Source organism: Recurvomyces mirabilis (assembly GCF_035927965.1).
Source record: "Recurvomyces mirabilis strain CCFEE 5264 chromosome Unknown scaffold_7, whole genome shotgun sequence".
NCBI lineage: Eukaryota > Fungi > Ascomycota > Dothideomycetes > Mycosphaerellales > Teratosphaeriaceae > Recurvomyces > Recurvomyces mirabilis.
Genome location: NW_027041941.1, coordinates 401,185 through 418,791, shown reverse-complemented (window position 1 = coordinate 418,791; position 17,607 = coordinate 401,185). Strand labels below are relative to the sequence as shown.

Here is a 17,607-nt window from a genome sequence, read left to right as displayed (position 1 = left end):
TGCTGCCACTCAGTGATCTCGAATACGGACTAGAACTTGCCCGGCTCGAAATCCACCACCCTTGCATTCTGAATGATATCCTTCAGGCTCAAGGTGAACTCCAGATGCGCCGGGTCCTTCTCTAGGTAGTACTTGCGATCTCCTTGATTTTGGAACTCGCTCACAAAGCCGTGCGAGAAGCCACCCTGAAAGACAGTTAGTATGGAACTGGTACGATACTTAATGTTGTTGCAGTAACTACTTGTAGTCCTTCAGGACTGGTATCCCGCCCTCCACCGTACGATTTGACGTAACGTTGTTGTGTTGTTGGGTGTAGGCATTTCTCTGAAAGGGCTAGCATGCGTTTACAAGCCTATGCGGCGTTAGTTCTAGCTGTTCAACCTCAAATCAAATCGGGTTTGGTGTTGTCAGGGAGTTTACTACACTGACATCTTCTACTTGTACATGAGAAGCCGTAGGCTTGAACTCGAAAAGGACAATATGGACGATTGGCATGTTGACTTTAGTCTCAGGTCCTGCAGGTATGTGGTCGTCGTTGTTTTCTTCGCCACTTATTCTACCGTCATCGATGATCCAGCCTCCAGAAAGTTGATGGTCGTTGGTCGCGATCGAGTAATGCCGTAGAGTTTGGCTGGCCGAAGTCGAGATCGAGACAAGCGTTTGCGGTTGCCAACATCTAGATTGAAAACCATATGTAGTGTTAACAATGACGCTATATTCAGCTTTCCGATACCGCCGCACGACGCCCAAGCGTGGCGGGTTTGTCTCCAGCCGGAAGGTACGCGGGGAGATGCTGACTAGTGGATATGGTAATAATGCTTTCGAGGATAACAAATGCTGCGTCATAAGGCGGCCTATCGCCATCTCCAAAAGCTACACAGTCGATGTGATATCTATCCCAAGGAAGTTTGGAGAACGAGCTCAAAGCTGGAGCGAAGCGAGCTCGCGGGATAGATTGCTTCGAGGTGGCACAGGCTGGGCGCTTGGAAGTACTCCATAGCAGTAAACGATGCATGCACCTGAATGTTGCAGAAAGTACTGTTATTATCATAGTCTTGAGTATGTACATGCTATATAGCTATGAAGTCCTTCCGACATTACTTTTCTCCTCACGCAATCCGGTGAACTCGACGTCCAGCGTATATATCTTACAGTATTAATATGGGCTGGCCAGCCAGATATACGTCCTTCCATATCATCCCCTCAATCCACCAATCAATGCTTAACGCCAGCGCTAGATTCGCGGGAACAACTAGGCACACACACCATGATGTGTGTGCCGGTGGAGGGCAAAAGACACCACCACTCTGGCACCTCAAGCGCCAGAGTCAATTTGATCGACCGGGCCATGGTTGTTCGTATACCAATCCCAATCGGCACAAGTATCCTCGATATAGCCATCAGGTATGGCAAGGATCTCATCGTACTTGTACGCAAGGCTCAAACCCTGGCCACCGCTCAAATGCCATGCAACGTGGCAGTGGAAAGGCCACACACCAGGATTTTCGAGTTCGACTTGTATGGCTGCGAAGCCGTAAGGAGGAATCAAAAGACTGTCACGGCGCATGGGGTTTGCGGCGTTGACGACAGAGCCATCCCATGTAGCACCGTTCTGGAACTGCGGACCTGCTGCTTGACGTTTCGACAGCTGACTGTCAAAGTTGTTGGAGCCGGCTGTGCTGTTGTCACCAACGTTCAGGATGTAGAAGTTGTGCCCATGAAGATGGAATGGATGAACGAGAGGCATGTTGTTCGTGATGTTCAGAGTGATAGACTGGTTGTGGCCAAATTCGTATACCTGCCATTGTGGCTCGAAAGTCATGTTGCCGGCTGCGTACTGCGGGAGAAGCGGGACGTTATAGTCGATCTTCCAGGCTTGGCCATTGATACGGAACTCAAATTCACCTGTGCTGTTGAGCTCGAGGGACAAGGTGAGATCCTGAATGAATGAATTGTTGCTTGGGGCGACGTGGTAAGCGGGAACGGTCATGTTGAGAGGGTCGTTGATGCAATCGTTGTTGATCACAGCGGTTGACGTGGTCGTGGGCGCCAAGTGAACATTCGCTTCGTTGTAGTATACCGCGGCAACGGTGTATGGGTTGTCTGAGCCGCCGCATGGCTCGCCACCAGGAGCAGCAGTGCGCATCCAGACGGCAGCTGTAGGGTCGTCGCAAGCTTGGACAAGAACATCTGTGCGTTGACCGACACCTAGAGTGACAACGTCCGTGGTGTATGGCTCAGTGGGGACAAGATCGGTGGAGATGACGGTCATGTTGTGGTTGTCAATGGTGAAGCGCTGAACACCGTTGGCACCGTGGTTGACAAGACGCAACCTGTGTACCTTGCCAGCCTGGAATCGGAAAGCAGCCAGAGGCGCATCCTCGACGCATTGCCAGGTAAGGTTGGACTTTAGGTTCGTTGCCAAATCCTTCTTGGTGCTATCGTAAGAAGAGCTGGAGCATCCGAACTGGCCTCGTCCATTGATCAGCACGTTGTCAGATGTTGGTGGAATCAGCGAGAAGTTTGATCCGACCACGTCTTCGACGATCGAGAAGTACGGAATGTGGTACCAGTCCGAAAGCATGACAGGGCCGACGTCGATATCGTATGGAAGCGAGCTTGGCCCGTGAACAATCATGGGTCCAGCCACACCAGCCGTGAACTGAGCAGAGTAATGTGCGTGGTACCACGAACTGCCGTGCAGCTCCGCCTGGAATCTGTACGTGAGGGAGTGCCCTGGTGCGATTGGGCATTGCCCTGCGCCTGGAACGCCATCCTCCCAGGGGGTTGATCTCTGCAATTGACCGTGCCAGTGGAGACTAGTGCCTTCAAACGGACTGGAGATGTTGTTGTGTACTGTGACCTCGATCCAATCGCCCCAGTTGGCTTCAATCGCTGGGCCTGGAAACTGATTGTTTATCAAGATGACATCTCTCAATACACCATCTGGCGAAAGTTGTCCGCGCGAGAGCGTGAAGTTGTATGGCCGAGTGACGTTGGTGACTGGGATGTCCTTCTTGACAGTCGCATCGCTGTTCTTCACAGTTCTGTTCTCACCCCACGGGACGGTTGGCGAGTCTCCTAGCCATTGTGGGAAATATGGCTGGCACAGAGTGCCCCAGATCGAATTGCCAACTTGCTGCTCGTTGGTAATGGGAGCACCTGGGAGCAAGGTGCAAGTGGGCGCAGCTGCAGCTGCAGCTGACTCGGTGTCGGATGAGCTTGGCAAGATGCTTGACATCGTGACAGTGGTATAAGCGGATTCGGCTGCAGTCGCAATGGTGGGCTCGCCAGCGGTCGAGAGAACCCAGGTACTCGACGTTACAGTCGCCAACGTAAAGGTCGTCGTTGCCGACACTGACCCGCTGAGTGCCAGGGAAGACGACATTCCTGGGCTCGAGCTCGAGCTGCTGGCTGTTGCTGAGGAGCTGGAAGTGGTGCTCGAGCTGCTGGTACTCGCTGAGGAGCTAGACGTGGCGCTCGAGCTGGATGATAATGCTGCTGGCGTCGAGAGTGTCGAAGGAGAAGTCGTGAAAGGAGAAAGAATGTATGCAGGTAGTGCAGAATCTGTGCATACTGTGACCGTAAGGTTGACTGTCTCGTAAACGGTGCTGAGTGCGCTCGAGTCTAACACTGTTCTTGTTGACGTGGCGTTGCTATACTGTCGCTTCATCAACGGAAGTCTAGGCTGTCGTACTTCATGTCGGTCCTGTGGTGCCGCGAGACAACCCGCGGCCAACGCTGCGACCGGTAATATTCTGCTGTGCATCTTGACAATGCAGGGTGGTGATTAGATACAATCTGTAGGCATACAAAGGGGACAGAACGTGCGGAAGGGGATCCAAAGGCGCAGAAGCATTTAAGAGAAGAAGTCGCCGCAGACCTGCCATTGTGTAGCAAAAGCATAGATCCCACGCCAACGATACCGTCATTCAGGCTGGTCTATCCGGCCACTATGGAGGCGGCCAGCATGCAGATAGCCGCTCCACTTGGTTCGAAATGATGGCGTTGTCGCCATGGCCACTGTAGCAGACCGGGGACTTCCACAACCAGTCAAATCGATGCGTGCGGCACAAGTCCACTCTCGCCATGCAACTTCCCGCTCATTGTTCTCCCGCGGTATCAATATGATAATGTGGCGGTCTTGTTCCTGCAGGAACAGGGAGCAGTCGTGATGCTGCAGGGGCCGTGCATAGCAACGAACGGGCGGGACCGCTCGAAGTCTATCCTCCCGCCTCACGTCGACTGGCTCGGTATAGATGGCTTGGCGAGACAATCACGACCTCAGATCCCACGCCATAAGGACAAAAGAACTTCGGACGCAGGAAATGTCTTGATCTGCTGCAAAGCTCTCCGACTGTAATGCTTCCCGTTCTGCTGGAGCTCAAGCATTATCGTGAGATCATCGCTGCGGCGCAACCAACTCAAGCGCCCCAGTCTTCGCAATTCCAGGCGGGTCCCCAGCAAAGCACAGGCGCCTGTAACCCTGCACATCTGTCGTTGAGAGACATCTGTCTATCGCTGTCACACGTGGGCAGGCTGGCTGGGTGAAGAACAGCAGGCTTGGTAATGAATTCTTGGTTGCTTGAGTTTGATGGCTTTGTGACTTGACCGGAAAGAGTGTGGTCTCCATTGCAATCCTTCTGAGAATCGTGATGAAATTTGGTATCGCGGCTATCGACATACGGTACTCGCGCCTCGATCTGTCTCAGATAGGTAGTATTCATTTGCGCCTTTACAATGCAATGCCGGCTAAGTGCTGCACGCCGTATAAGCACATCAAGAGATGTTATTCGTCTGCAAAGCTGTATCTTTGCGATCTGGCGCTTGCAAATCCTGCAGCACGCCTTCGATAAGCTCAGCAGGCATCAAGACTCGGCCAAAGTTCCGAAGACCGCAGAAATATGCTTATCGCTGCACAGATGTCAAATGTCGCTACAACGTCATGAACCGGGAATACTGGTGAACGTTCGCTGTCGTTCATCGGACGATTGTGGAGATGCCTTCTATTTCATACAGTTTCCGCGGCAGAGCCTGCACGTTGGAGTCCCTGCTCAGCGATGATGACAGCGACATTTCTTCGGACTTGGAGAATAGCATCTTATCGTGATGAGCTTTCTTGTTCTCGTCATTGACCGGGGCCTACTGGAAGCTATATTTCTGCCGTCCATAATGCAAAGTCTCTCAAAGAAAGGATCCAGCAGATTTGTGGCTACCAGCAGATGGAGGAAACATAGACGATTCTTGCGTTCGGTGATCGGAGTCAGAGTCCCTCCTCACCACATCCCTCGGCGAAACATCGCTGAGCACTGCACGTGGCAGGTGAGGAGGTATATGCCCATCCTCCTTTCCCTTCTTGGAGTAGAATAACGCTGGATGCGTATACTCGGTGACTTGCTCTCCCTGCGTCAAGTCTGTCGAGCTCTCTCCCAGGATCTCATCGAGTGTCATACTGCCACCGGTCCTTACCCTAACAATTCGACCGCCCATCTCAACATCGTCGTGTCTTATCTCGGTAGCCTCGACATTCCATGGAAAGCTCGGCTGTCGCCTTGCACTGCTTCTTCTCCCTGTAGCAGGCTTCTCGCTTCGGTTGCTGAGAACATCTTCATGCACAACGCTGTCGTGCCTCGACTTCCCATCCACGGACGTCATGCCTGTGACTCGTCGCCAGAACGTCCAGACGAAAGGTAGGTTCGCCACTAGCAATGCCGTGGAGCTCTCGCGAACGTACCAGTATGTCCAGAGACTGCCAAATGGTTGGCTGAAAGAATAGACTTTATTCAAGATCGCGGCTAATATGACGAACAGTCCCAGTGAAAAGATGCCTACGATTGGGACTTTCTTCTTCATCGGCAGCTTCAATCGAAGGAACATGGGCAAACCAATCGCAATCATGATCAGATCTGAAGTTAGATTGAGAACCGCGTTCGTGATGAGATGGTTGGTCGCGGCGCTGCACTGGATGTTGTCCGTAGGCACGGCCCAGTAATCATAGAACGGTCGGCACCAGACACCGAAGTAGAAGATCTCCATGAACACGAAACCAAAGGCCACATACCCGCACAAGACTTTTATGGCGATATTCTCTCTTCTCATCGTGGTCAGGCGAAGATACAGGATCAGCAAGCAGGCTTTGGCCAGCCATATCGTGCAGCATTGGCATTGCTCGACGACAAGGATAAGCTTTGAACCGTACTCGCGCTCAGCTATGTCGCTTCTAGCTAGATCATTGATGTCGTACCCTGGCGGGAGGAGGTTGGAGTTGGCGTAGCGCACGATGTTTATCGTTGCGACTAGTGTGGTGTAGAAGCTCAGGACGAGGAGCATGAGGTAGTCATCTGTCTGGAAGCGCTTCGCGGAGCCGAGATTCATGCCTCTCGAAATGCTGCGGACGGATAATGTCAGTGCCATTGCGGTGCATTCGCTTTGCGACTTCGTTGATCGACATACAATCTCGAGACAGCCACGGCCACCACGAAGCCATACCATATCCATGATTCCACCACGAGCGCGACCATCGCCACGCTCTGGGACAAGCCTGCTCTTTATGGATACTCTTGTGGTGTAGTCCTATCCTGTATTGATTTGTACATCTCAAACCGCATATTCGTCTCGGCCGTATTCCAAGCGCAACCGCTTCGGTTTGAGTCGCAAGGTCACCTCTGGGGCATGACAGAGAGGAAGCGAGGACCGGATATCCAAAGTTGATATTAGACGTATGTCAGAGTGATTGAGGGGAGGGAAGTGGAGGAGGGATTACTACGCGAGAAAGACGTGGGATGTACGACAGGCGGTGGAATCCTTCGAGTACAGACCTAGGCAAATCAACTACGTACGACGGTACAAGTTGCGCCTGAGCTTTCCTATCGGTCCCGCTGTCACGAAAGGATCTAGAGTGGAGGGTGGCGCTCGCCAACATCCGGTTTCGGCGTTGGGCAGGTTGCCTGCAGGATTCATTGATGCCACTCTGATTCAGCATGACATCCGCTACCAGTCCAACCATAGAAGCGACTTATGCCTATATTAGATATCCTGATTATGCCGGACCGTCATCATCCCAAAGACCTGGTAAGATATCATCTCTCGAGTCCACCCGTCAATCGCCGCTGCAACCGAGGCCGGAATGCTCCTACAAGGTTTGCCCCCACATCGTTCCACCTTCCCAGCCGAGCAAAGAGGCGCCAAGGAATATGCCATTACCATTGCCACGCCTTTCTGTACCAACGGCGCAGTACCACTAACGCTCCCGCGGGATGTGACAGGCTGTCTGGAAAGAGGCAGGCGTCCAAAGAAGTACAAGTAGCGTTCCGACTGCACCACGTGTGTGCCAGACATTGATTTGAGACACGGAAGGATTGCGGGAAGAAGATGTTGTCGAGGCTGCGACGCTGAGTAGACGAAGCGCGGCAGCAATGTGTTCATAAAGGTTGGTATGACCGATAGTAACTTCTGTGTGCCATCTAATAATAACGTACAATCGGACTGCACCCACGGCGATGCAGTGCACCGCACAGTACCATGCAGACCGTCCAACAGCCCCATGTCAAAGAAAGGGGAGAATATACACACAGCCACCACTAGCCGCGAAGTCAGGGCAGCAACCATCCCATATCTCACCCAATACATCCATGCAATACGATACCTATCCATACACGTCTCCACTCATATCTGGCCCACCTCATCCTACTACCCACCGCAATCTACGAATTCTTGACAACCCCAACCTTCGCCGCTCTCAACACCCGTCCATTAAGCATAAACCCCTTACTCTGCGTATAAAACACCGTCCCATCCTCCTTCCCCTGCTGCGGCGCCTGGAAAGTCGCCTCCATCGTATTCGGATTGAACTTCTCCGCCGTCTCGCCAGGATCAAACCTCTCCATCCCGTTCTTCTTCAGCGTCCCCATCAATATCTCCTCAGTCATCTTGAGCCCCGAGTGCAGGTTCTTGAGATCCCCGTTCTCAGCCAACTTCGCAGCATCGACGCCACCGAGCGCGCGGTCGAGATTGTCTACGCTATCTAGCAAGTCTTTGGCGAAGCGTTGGAGAGCGAAATCCTTGGCTGCTTGGACCTCGCGTTTGGTTTGGTCCTGGAGGTTGCGGTACTCGGCTATTTGGCGTTTTAGACGGTCGGTGACTTCAATGACTTCCTTGTTTTTCTTTTCGAGTTGTGCTTGAAGTCCATCACCAGCTGCTGCAGTAGCTTTGTCGCCTGTGCCTTGCGCATCTGCTTGTTCTGCCGCAACATCGTCCTTTTTCGCCTCAGCGGGTTCAGAGTACCATCTTCGGCCTTGTAATGTTGATGATGCTGATGGCGCGACTGTGCGTGATGTGAGGAATGGTCGAATCTGCGGTGATAGTCGGAAAGATAATGATGGTCGCGTGGCGTTCTGGACTGATCGAAGGAGGGATCGCTGGATCATGGTTGCGGTATGCGTTGCTGAGATTTTATGATATGCTCAAATTACTATGTGGTATTGGTAAGCGGTAACGGCTCGAGGTGTTTGGTGTCTTTGAGATCAATGCGATAGCCGTGGTGTGTTGGAATATGGTAGTCGATGGATAGCTACATAATTTCCTAGATGATGCACGGACACGACTGAGCACTTCCTCCGTCTTCGCCGCATTCGCCGCCACTGTCGCGTGCTCACCTTCGATCCAACAACAACACGTAGATACGACTGTATGCGAAGTCATGATGCTCGGTCAAGCCCGAACAAATGTATAACGTGATCTTGGTACATGTAGCTATGGATACACATGCAACTGACCTCTCGACAGCAACAGCAGAAAGCTTCGAGCCGTTCAGCTAAGCCATAGTCATGGAGCCTCAGTGCTCGCACAGCGGACCACATCTACTTCTTGGCCTTGGCTTTTCCCTTGGCTTTGCCCTTCGCAGGCTTCTCGTCCTCTGCTTCCTCCTCATCCTCATCGCCCTTCGTCTTCCTCTTCTTGCTCGCTCCTGCCTTCGCGCCACCCGAAGTAGCAGCCTTACGCTTCTTCGGCTGCTTAACATACTTGTCCTTCGATAAGTCGACATCCTCTTCGTCGTCTGCCACAGCTTCTGCAGCATCCATGGCTTCCTCCTCTGACTCCTCAAGTGCTTCTTCCAGGTCCGGACGCTCTTTCGCAGGCGCACGCTTGGGTGCCATGATCTGACTTGCTTTGATAAAGGGCAGAGGGTGAGATTGCTGGTTGTATCTATTCGGTTGTCAGCATGGTTTGTATTTCGTACAACAAGGCCATTGACGTACAGTCTGGTGAAGGTGGCTTTGGCCTGCGTCTCGATCTTGTTCTCCGCCTTCTCCCAATCTGCATTGCCGACACCCAACTCAAAAACAGCCTCCCAATCGTCCTTGGTAAGGTAATAGCTGTCCATAAGCTCAATGACTTCCGGCACAGCCTCCTTACCATCAGTTTTGAGCTTTTTGATCAGTCGCTCGTACAGGACGGGCAGATATGTCTGACGAATCTCATGTCGATCAGCAGTAACACGCAGGCGCATATGTCCTTGAATCTCCTTGACCATGCGCATGAGTTTGCCTTGGCTTGAATTCTTGCCCAGCCACGTAGTGAATCTCGTCTGGCCATGACCAGCGGTACTGCCATACACATAGCTGGCAGGACGTACGAAAGAGAACATGGCGTGTGTAGGCATCAGACCCCATTGCTGCTGGCTTCCGTGGATCATGCGGTCGACGAGATCACCATCAGAGATCGAGCTAGCGGCTTTCGAGACAAGGTCCAGAGTCGCCAACTTCTTCATCTTCGGATTTTCATTGTATTGGTTCGTCCGCTGTGGATTCGTGCCAAGGTAATTCTCCTGTAGCATCAGAGGCGCGAATTCGTGATCGTTGAAGTAGAGCTCCTGTTTGTCATTGAGAGTACTCTTCGAGGCGGCGTTGAAGAGCCCACCACCCAAGATCTTGTACACCATGTCCCAGGGCTTCAGGACGATGTGCTTCTCCCAAGCCTTCGACATGTCCTTGCCTTCCTCGAAAGACATGGCCTCAGCATCAAGCTTGGCAGTAGAGATCATGTTGACAACCTGCCTAATATCTGCGCCGCTGCCCTCGATCAGCGCATTGATGACATTCGGCGGGATCTTCAGATTTTCCCTGAAAGCAATCGTACTAATCCTGCTTCTGATCATATCTGTCGTGGGTCGTCTGAAGCCTAAATCATAGGTGACGAAGTCGAAAGGCTTCATCTTCGGCAGCTTACGATCGTTGCAGATCAGGATCATAGGTATCTGACTCTTTTTGCAGACTGCAGCCAACGCGCCAACACCACCACGATCACCAGCCGACATACCGTCCACCTCGTCCATGATCAGAACAAGCTTCTTCTTGGACGCATCGGCATCAGAGCCGCCAGATCCAAAGTAGCCCATCAACGAAGTTGTCGAAAGTACGCCTTTTAATCCAGTCTCGACAAGCTTTTTGCTGCGAGTATCTGAAGCATTCGACTCGACGATATCATAGCCTTCCAGCTTTGCCACGAGATGCGCAGCAGTCGTCTTGCCAATACCTGGTGGTCCATGAATCATGACAGCTCGATAGATACCCGATCCATCCGCACCAGGCAGCTTGAAGCCTTTTGACTGACTTTTGGGAAACGCTCGAAGCCACCGCGTCAGCTTCTCGACCTGGCCTTTGTTGCCGCAGATCTGACTGAGCTGCTGTGGCGCATATCGGACAGTCCATAGTCGAGTGTCTGGCCCGACAGTCGACTCCTTGCCCTTGCTCTGCGGTGCAGCAGCCTTGCCATTCGTTGACGCGGCGGCCTTCGCCTTTTTAACGGCTTGTGCAGCTTTCTCCTCTCGATCCATCTCTTCGGCTGCTTTGCGCATTTCTGCTTCGTCCTTAGCCCGCTTCTCCGCCATCTTCCCAGCTGCAGCCGAATCACCACCGTTCGCAGGTAGTCGCTTGATCAGCTCGAAAAGTCCGTCTTCATTGATAGTCTTGAGCCCATGCTGCTTGATCGTCTCCAGCTTCTTCGGGCCTGCGTCTTCGCCAAGGATCACATAGCTCGTCTTTTTCGACGGCGCAGTGGTCACTTTGCCACCATACTGCTTGACAAGGGCTTGTCCCTGATCTCTACCCAGCTGAGTAAGCTGACCCGTGAACACGAAAGTCAAGCCAGCAAGACAGTTCTCCTCGCCTTGTGGTATGTCGTTCATGTTCATGGCACCAGCTGGAACAGCAGAATTCGCGTGTTGACCTCCATATTGGAATTTGGGCTTAGCACCATCGCCATCAGTTTTCGCCGGCGGCTCAGGAGCTTGCACAGTCGGTATACTGTCAAAGATGGCCTTCATCTTTGCACTCTCCTGTGGTTCGTCCTTTTTCGCGGCCTTCTTTGCTGGTGTAGCTCGTTTCTTGGCTGGCTTGACTTCCTCCGTGTCCAGATCGTCGTCCTCATCCTCCAGCGCCGCTGACTTGCGCTTCTTACTCGCTTTGGCAGGTGTCTTCTTGGCCGGCTCGTCCATAACCACTTCTTCATCCGCATCAGGTACCAAGAAATCGTCGTTAGGGTTACTATCTTTCATGTCCACATCTGCGTCTGGCTCAAAATCATCCTGGTCGTGATTTTTGAGCTTTTTCTGCTTGCCTGCTCTCTCCGCCCGTTTTGGCACAAGTGGCTTATCGTCCTCATCGTCTGTACCTTCCTGATAGTCATCGCCCGCGCGCCTTCCAACCTCAGCTTCTTGCTTGAAATTGTCCGCACCACCGTCCTCGTCCATCAAGTCATCATCCGGAAAGTCCTCAGCATCTAGCTCGGCATAACTCGTGTCCTTCTTCCTCGCAGAGCTTCGCCCGCCATTGGTCTCCGCCTTCTTGCCATTCGCTTGCTTCTTCGGCGTCTCTTCTGCTGCAGGCTTACCTCGTGCCTTCGGTCGTCCAGTATCGCTTCGTTTGGGCTTACTGCCCTGGGCAAAGTAGTTGTCGGCCGTCGTCTCCTCTGCTGCATTTTCCGGCTCCGGCTGCTTCTTCCTTGGTGTGGCTTTCTTGGGTTTGACGTCTTGTAACTCTTCATCCTCGTCGTCGCTAACAACCTTGCGCGCTCTTCCTCGACCTTTGGGTTTCGGTTCCGCCGCCTTTGGCTTCTCCGCTGCTGGTGAACCTCCCTTTCCGCCAAAGAAAGAGCGAATGTCTGACGGCATGGTCGTTAGAACCGGTCGTACAGCTTTTGTATTACCCGTCCATCACTATGTGTACACAAAGATAGAGGAACAATGGGTGAATTGGCATGCGGCCTTGACCAGTGCTTCGTCGCCTGGAGCTTTGAAATGTGACGCGTGCCTTCGCGTGGAAGTCGCGATCGTCATTTACGGGGTCAGCCGCAGCATGGATTCGATAAGCTCAATCAATATTTGATTAGTGGGCCATTGCACCTCGACTCTCGCGCGGGAGCTCTTCTCATACCTTGTCGACCGAGCGAGGCCAGCTCTGGTACGCGCACGTCTGGTCAAAATCCCATCGCAATGGCCGCGCAACAGCTCAGACCGCTCTCTACGTCCCTCCTCTCCTCCTTCACCACAAGAGCATGCTGTGAGTTCCAGCATCTTCATCCATCCCTGTGCTTGACTGACTTTGCTCAGGCCTCCAGAGTGCTCTGCAAGCTCTCATCTCGACAACACCATCTCAATTCCAGACACGTGCCTTCTCCAGCACCCCTAAGACCCTGAACTGGCTCTCACCAAAGGCTGGTGAAAGCAGTAAATCACGAAAAGGACGACCTCGAGTACCAACCGGCGGCAGCACACGCGGCACAACTCTCGTCTGGGGCGACTATGGCATACGGCTAAAGGACCACGACAGACGGATAAGTGCCTCCCAACTCAAAATCGCCGATGCGACGATCCGGCAACGACTACGAGGGATGAAATACCGCCTGTACGCCCGCGTGTCTGCAAACATAGGCGTATACACCAGTGGAAACGATCAGCGTATGGGTAAAGGCAAAGGGAGTTTCGATTACTGGTGTGCTCGTGTACCAGTGTCAAGAGTGATCTTTGAGCTGAAAGGGGATGTGCATGAGGCAGTGGTCAAGGATGCGATGAGGATTGCTGGGAACAAGCTGCCTGGGACGTATGAATTCGTGAGGAAGAACGATCCACCCATGATGGGCATCACGAAGTTAACCGAAGGATACACGGAAGAGATGCTCAGGAGGCCGAGAATGGATATAAGCAAAGCTGCGATGCCGAACCTGGAGGGGAGCGCGAACAGGATGGATGCTACTGTATGATCTAGCGTGTATCGTGTAACGTTACCTGGGAAGCTGCTCAAGATCATCTCAAGTCTACCGGATGTCCGGTGACAAGAATTGCTCTTCGAAACGTCAGACGGCTGATGTGCAGGAGTGGGAGCACTCTGCCGATATTCACGCTTACCATGGCTAATAAATAAAGGACAGTTCGGAGCAGCGTCAATAAACTGAGGTCAAATGCGCGGTGAAGCTGAACAGGCAGGTCCGCACTCTGCGTTCAACGTCACTCCATCATATCGCGACTACGTTGGAGAGATACCATTCACCTCATCGCGATAGTTTCCCGCGCTACTCACAAACAGGAGACACGATACCTGCACTTCGATGCCTAGCGTGCACATATACAACACGTCCAATGTCATCATAGCGCAGTACCATTCCAAGATCGACCATGCCAGCCTGCGAGCACGGTCACAAGCATCCGCCATGGCCCAAGTTCGGGCCGCTGGTCATCTGCCCAGGTGAGCGCAAGTGTAGATATTGCGAATGGCAGACTTCCGATCGTGAAGGCGCTCCTGCAGACGCGAAGATGGACAATGGGGCTGCCCAAGTCCTTAGGAAGCACGTGTACCATGAGCATACTGATGGTGGAAAGGAAGATAGATCTGGGGTGGAGGTCATGCTATATCGGTACGTATCGTGTAATGATCTAGCTTGTCGCCATGTACTGACAAGTTTTCGGTTTTGCAGGCCAGGACAGAAGAAAACGAAAGGAGAGTCGATGGGACGGTTTGCAGGTGGCGAGACAGATGACGAGGACGAGATCAATGGTCTCAGCGAGGATGATTCGAGCCTCGAAGACCACGCAATGGAATCCAAGTGTGCCACCGAGAACGACGTCAATCCAAAGCCATCACTGATGATCAGACTCAAAGTCGCAGCGAAGGCTCAACTGAGCAATATCGACACACAGAAGGCACAGGAGCTACTTAGATCGTGAGCGATGACCACGAACGGGGGCCGGAAGGGGGAGTAGGATGAAAAGCTTTTTTGAGGAATGTCACTTTAGCCCAGCTACCACTGGCTTGTTTTACTGGCTGCCAGTTGTCTGGTCGCAATAGAGACTTAAGCGATTGGTGTACATTCTGTTCATTTGCGAAGATGGCCCCTTTCAACCAAGGTGCTAGGGTGATTGATGCCGGACATATAAATGGCAATAGTTGCTGTGGCAGGTAGTCGAGGCATCTTCAAGTGAGGTGAGTGTACAGTCTCAGGATGTCTCGTTCAACGCCTTAGCGGTCGAAGTCAATGTGTGTTTCGTGCTCACCGTCAAGGCAGTGCAGTCTGCTGCAAATATCTTGAACGGCTTTTATCTTGCCAATCCAAGTGACTGACACCATCCCCTCGAGAACAGGTTGTCAGGTATCGGCTTGGTGACATTGGCATTTCAGTGGATGGCCTGACAATGTCTCGCTTACGACAAGAAGGTGTCATTATGCAGGTCTCCTTATCCGGGAGCAAAAGAACAATGTTGGCAGGGTACGCATCGTTCCCATGTCGCCACCCGCGAATGGTCGTGGTAATAACAATCTGGTGCAACAGAGATCCCAGGAGACGGGAGAGCCGTTAGACGCTCGTCTATCACGACGCCGTCTTCATACCAGATCTACATCGCGTCCCAGTGCGCATAAACGACCGTTTTGCGCATCACCGTGGCCGTTGTCGATCTTCTGAGCATCGAAATGGTGACGATAAGAGCGGTCTTCACTCGATCAACCACAACGATTGTTGCCACTGCCGTGGCCATGGCCGCGACCGAAAGAGCAGAGTGCTCGGCAATGCTGCAAGATGCGCTCAGCGTGCAGCTCCGATTCTCGTCTCCAGCCACAGAATTCAACATTACCCACTTCCGTCAGCGACTGAGGTGGCACCAAATGCGCAGCAATCACGATCCAGGATCATGAGTGGTCGCAGGAGCTGCAGGCGGTCGGACAACAAGAAATGCGCTGCGGGCTGACGATTGTGATGGACAAGTCGTTGCTGGTCGCGGACAACTGCCACGACAACACCGATTCTGAAATCTGGTACAAGCCTGTATCTGCGCAGCCTCGATCGAGAGATTGTGGTCTCGCGGCAAATCAAGGCACGTTACGAAAGGCAGAAATGATGTGTCTCTCTGAGCCTCAAAGCCACCCCACCGGACGAAATGAAGTGTGCAGCGTAAGCAATCCTAAACGTAAGCTCGGCTAAAGTGACATTCATCTCGACTCGAGAACATGACCCTAAGATTTATGAGGGTGTGAAGCCTCTGAACTCAGTGCGAAGAGATTTATTGCCCAGAAAGGTCAACGACGAGAGCAACGAATGACAGTCAAATGCACTCCCGAGTGCGGCGACTGGACGAATAGCAAATTTCTGGTGTGTGAGAGCAGCCATCGTATAGAATGTCGGGAGTCGACACTAGGCCCCTTGAGACGTTGACGGACCTGCAGGTACGGATCACCAACCGCTTGGCCAGCGAATCAAGGCTCGGTGCCTTCCCGGTGCCTGAGTCCGAGGCGTTGGTGAAGTCTTGGATCAGCTGCCTCTTTGGGCTTGGTAGGCCGAGACAGAAACTTCCCTGCTGAAGCTGCCGCGGCCAACGGTCCATCGACTAGGATACGACATAGGGCTGCACTCTGATTGCCCAGCCGTCGGGCTGCTAAGGCTCTCAGGGGAATAGTGCTGAATAGCGCTGCTTGACCACGTTTTATGGGGCCAACGGGAGGACTCTGCGCTGAGGACGCGACAGCTTTGCAATAAGATCCCCCGTCGATCGCGCACGTTGTCCTGGTTTCCTTTTCTCACCACGCTCTCTATCTCTCTCTTGCGCTCTGGAAAGCTGCTTACCACTGCTGTGCGGTATCACTCTTTTACTGAACCAGCTCTCACTCATTCTGCTAAGCAACTCAAAAGTCTTCACTCTCTAGACTTCCAGCTCAACACGCGCATCTGAACATTATATCACGACCGATAGACAATTTACGATCAATCGAAAATGTACGCAATCCTTGCTTCTGCGGCCCTTCTGGCCACCACTGCTGTCGCACAGTCCGTCGGCTCGGCCACTGTCGTAAGCAAGTGCAACTACGATGTGTTCCTCGCCAATGTCCCCGCCCAAGGTGGTGGGTTCAACGAGGTTGACCGCACATTGAAGTCCGGAGACTCCTACACTCAACAGTGGACCGAGTTGTCCAACGGCAACGGCTGGTCCATTAAGCTCTCTAAGGACAAGACGAACTGGAACAGCGACATTATGCAGTACGAGTACACCTTCCACAACGACGGCATCATCTGGTATGACCTGAGCGATGTCAACGGCAACCCATGGTCCGGTGACTGGGAAATTACTGCCAATGCCACGTCCAGCCCCTGCACCCCTAAGCAGCAGGCCTACCGCTACGCGACCGACGATGCTTATGGCATGCAGTCGTGCTCTCAAGACGCCGACATTACTGTCACTCTCTGCTCCGGCGAGTCCCAAAATGACGGCGCCGCCGCCTCCGCTTCATCTTCCGTCGCTGCCGCCAGCTCTACCTTTTCCAGCGTCGCTCAGACGACCAACTCGCAGGCCGCATCCACTGCTTTGACCACGCTCGCCACGCTTGTCTCGACCTCGAGCGCTGTCACCACCAATGACGCTGGCGCAACCGTCACTCAGGTTGCCACTGCCGTCGTCACTGAGGTCGCGACTGTCACCCACTGGCGCCACCACTCCAAGCGTCACGCACGTGCCCATGCTACCGCTGCTTAATTGCTCGGTATCGACGGCCTCGTCAACGCTTCACGACTTTGCCTTTCTTGTTGATACGACAAGCGTCCGCTTTGGTTGGCGCTTGTCCACAATCCTTTGATCTTCTTCTTGTCTATAGACGCTTCACATTGCAGGGTGGCTTGGGGTCTTGGCTGGACGGGTGAAAAGTTATCAGGATCGCGCGCAAACTGTGTTTGCTGCCGCCTGCACGACTTGGTCATGATCAATGAAACAGCATGTATGTGTGGGTTACCTGATGGACGGCAATCATGCTGGATGGAGTTTTGGGTTGTGTTTAGGCTTGAGCTACGGTGCATCGTCTTCGAGATTATATACATCAGTCGGTAGTCTGTCGCTTGTATATGGTACTCACCGATTGCAAAATGTCTTTCTTGATTATAATCTCGCTCGCTTGCAAGATCGTCTGGACCCCGAGTAGTAGCAAAGTGGTAAATAGCCTGAATCTAAAGACCTCACTACATTGAACGTTACGGTGAACGCTCGTTCTCTGTCATGCTCATCCTCTCTTACCGTTGTAGTCTTCTGTTTAACATCACGATGCGTCTTATGGTCCTAACACAGGATAGCTTCAGCAT

The 17,607-nt window shown here is 52.8% G+C and overlaps 8 protein-coding genes across 8 annotated transcripts; 3 read left to right on the top strand and 5 right to left on the bottom strand.

Annotated features, from left to right (window-relative positions):
- Window positions 1-29: 29 nt before the first annotated feature.
- Window positions 30-495, bottom strand: LTS14_003361 (uncharacterized protein; the record flags this gene model as incomplete). Its single annotated transcript, XM_064836066.1, has 3 exons — window positions 30-185; window positions 242-352; window positions 430-495. The coding sequence occupies 3 exons, from the start codon at window positions 493-495 to the stop codon at window positions 30-32; spliced, it is 333 nt and encodes a 110-aa protein (XP_064696275.1).
- An 820-nt stretch (window positions 496-1,315) lies between these two features.
- LTS14_003360 (uncharacterized protein) lies at window positions 1,316-3,890 on the bottom strand (the record flags this gene model as incomplete). The annotated part of the gene is made up of 2 exons (XM_064836065.1): window positions 1,316-3,758; window positions 3,814-3,890. 2 exons carry the CDS (start codon window positions 3,888-3,890, stop codon window positions 1,316-1,318), a joined length of 2,520 nt encoding a protein of 839 aa, XP_064696274.1.
- Window positions 3,891-4,980: 1,090 nt separating this feature from the next.
- Window positions 4,981-6,414, bottom strand: LTS14_003359 (uncharacterized protein; the record flags this gene model as incomplete). Its single annotated transcript, XM_064836064.1, has 2 exons — window positions 4,981-5,142; window positions 5,281-6,414. 2 exons carry the CDS (start codon window positions 6,412-6,414, stop codon window positions 4,981-4,983), a joined length of 1,296 nt encoding a protein of 431 aa, XP_064696273.1.
- A 1,289-nt stretch (window positions 6,415-7,703) lies between these two features.
- mge1 (GrpE, mitochondrial) lies at window positions 7,704-8,426 on the bottom strand (the record flags this gene model as incomplete). The annotated part of the gene is made up of 1 exon (XM_064836063.1): window positions 7,704-8,426. The coding sequence occupies one exon, from the start codon at window positions 8,424-8,426 to the stop codon at window positions 7,704-7,706; it is 723 nt and encodes a 240-aa protein (XP_064696272.1).
- A 432-nt stretch (window positions 8,427-8,858) lies between these two features.
- On the bottom strand, window positions 8,859-12,169 carry rfc1 (DNA replication factor C complex subunit Rfc1; the record flags this gene model as incomplete). The annotated part of the gene is made up of 2 exons (XM_064836062.1): window positions 8,859-9,204; window positions 9,258-12,169. 2 exons carry the CDS (start codon window positions 12,167-12,169, stop codon window positions 8,859-8,861), a joined length of 3,258 nt encoding a protein of 1,085 aa, XP_064696271.1.
- Window positions 12,170-12,490: 321 nt separating this feature from the next.
- On the top strand, window positions 12,491-13,257 carry mrpl16_1 (39S ribosomal protein L16, mitochondrial; the record flags this gene model as incomplete). Its single annotated transcript, XM_064836061.1, has 2 exons — window positions 12,491-12,557; window positions 12,608-13,257. The coding sequence occupies 2 exons, from the start codon at window positions 12,491-12,493 to the stop codon at window positions 13,255-13,257; spliced, it is 717 nt and encodes a 238-aa protein (XP_064696270.1).
- A 412-nt stretch (window positions 13,258-13,669) lies between these two features.
- On the top strand, window positions 13,670-14,218 carry LTS14_003355 (uncharacterized protein; the record flags this gene model as incomplete). Its single annotated transcript, XM_064836060.1, has 2 exons — window positions 13,670-13,908; window positions 13,969-14,218. The coding sequence occupies 2 exons, from the start codon at window positions 13,670-13,672 to the stop codon at window positions 14,216-14,218; spliced, it is 489 nt and encodes a 162-aa protein (XP_064696269.1).
- A 2,037-nt stretch (window positions 14,219-16,255) lies between these two features.
- LTS14_003354 (uncharacterized protein) lies at window positions 16,256-17,011 on the top strand (the record flags this gene model as incomplete). Its single annotated transcript, XM_064836059.1, has 1 exon — window positions 16,256-17,011. The coding sequence occupies one exon, from the start codon at window positions 16,256-16,258 to the stop codon at window positions 17,009-17,011; it is 756 nt and encodes a 251-aa protein (XP_064696268.1).
- Between the last annotated feature and the right edge of the window lie 596 nt (window positions 17,012-17,607).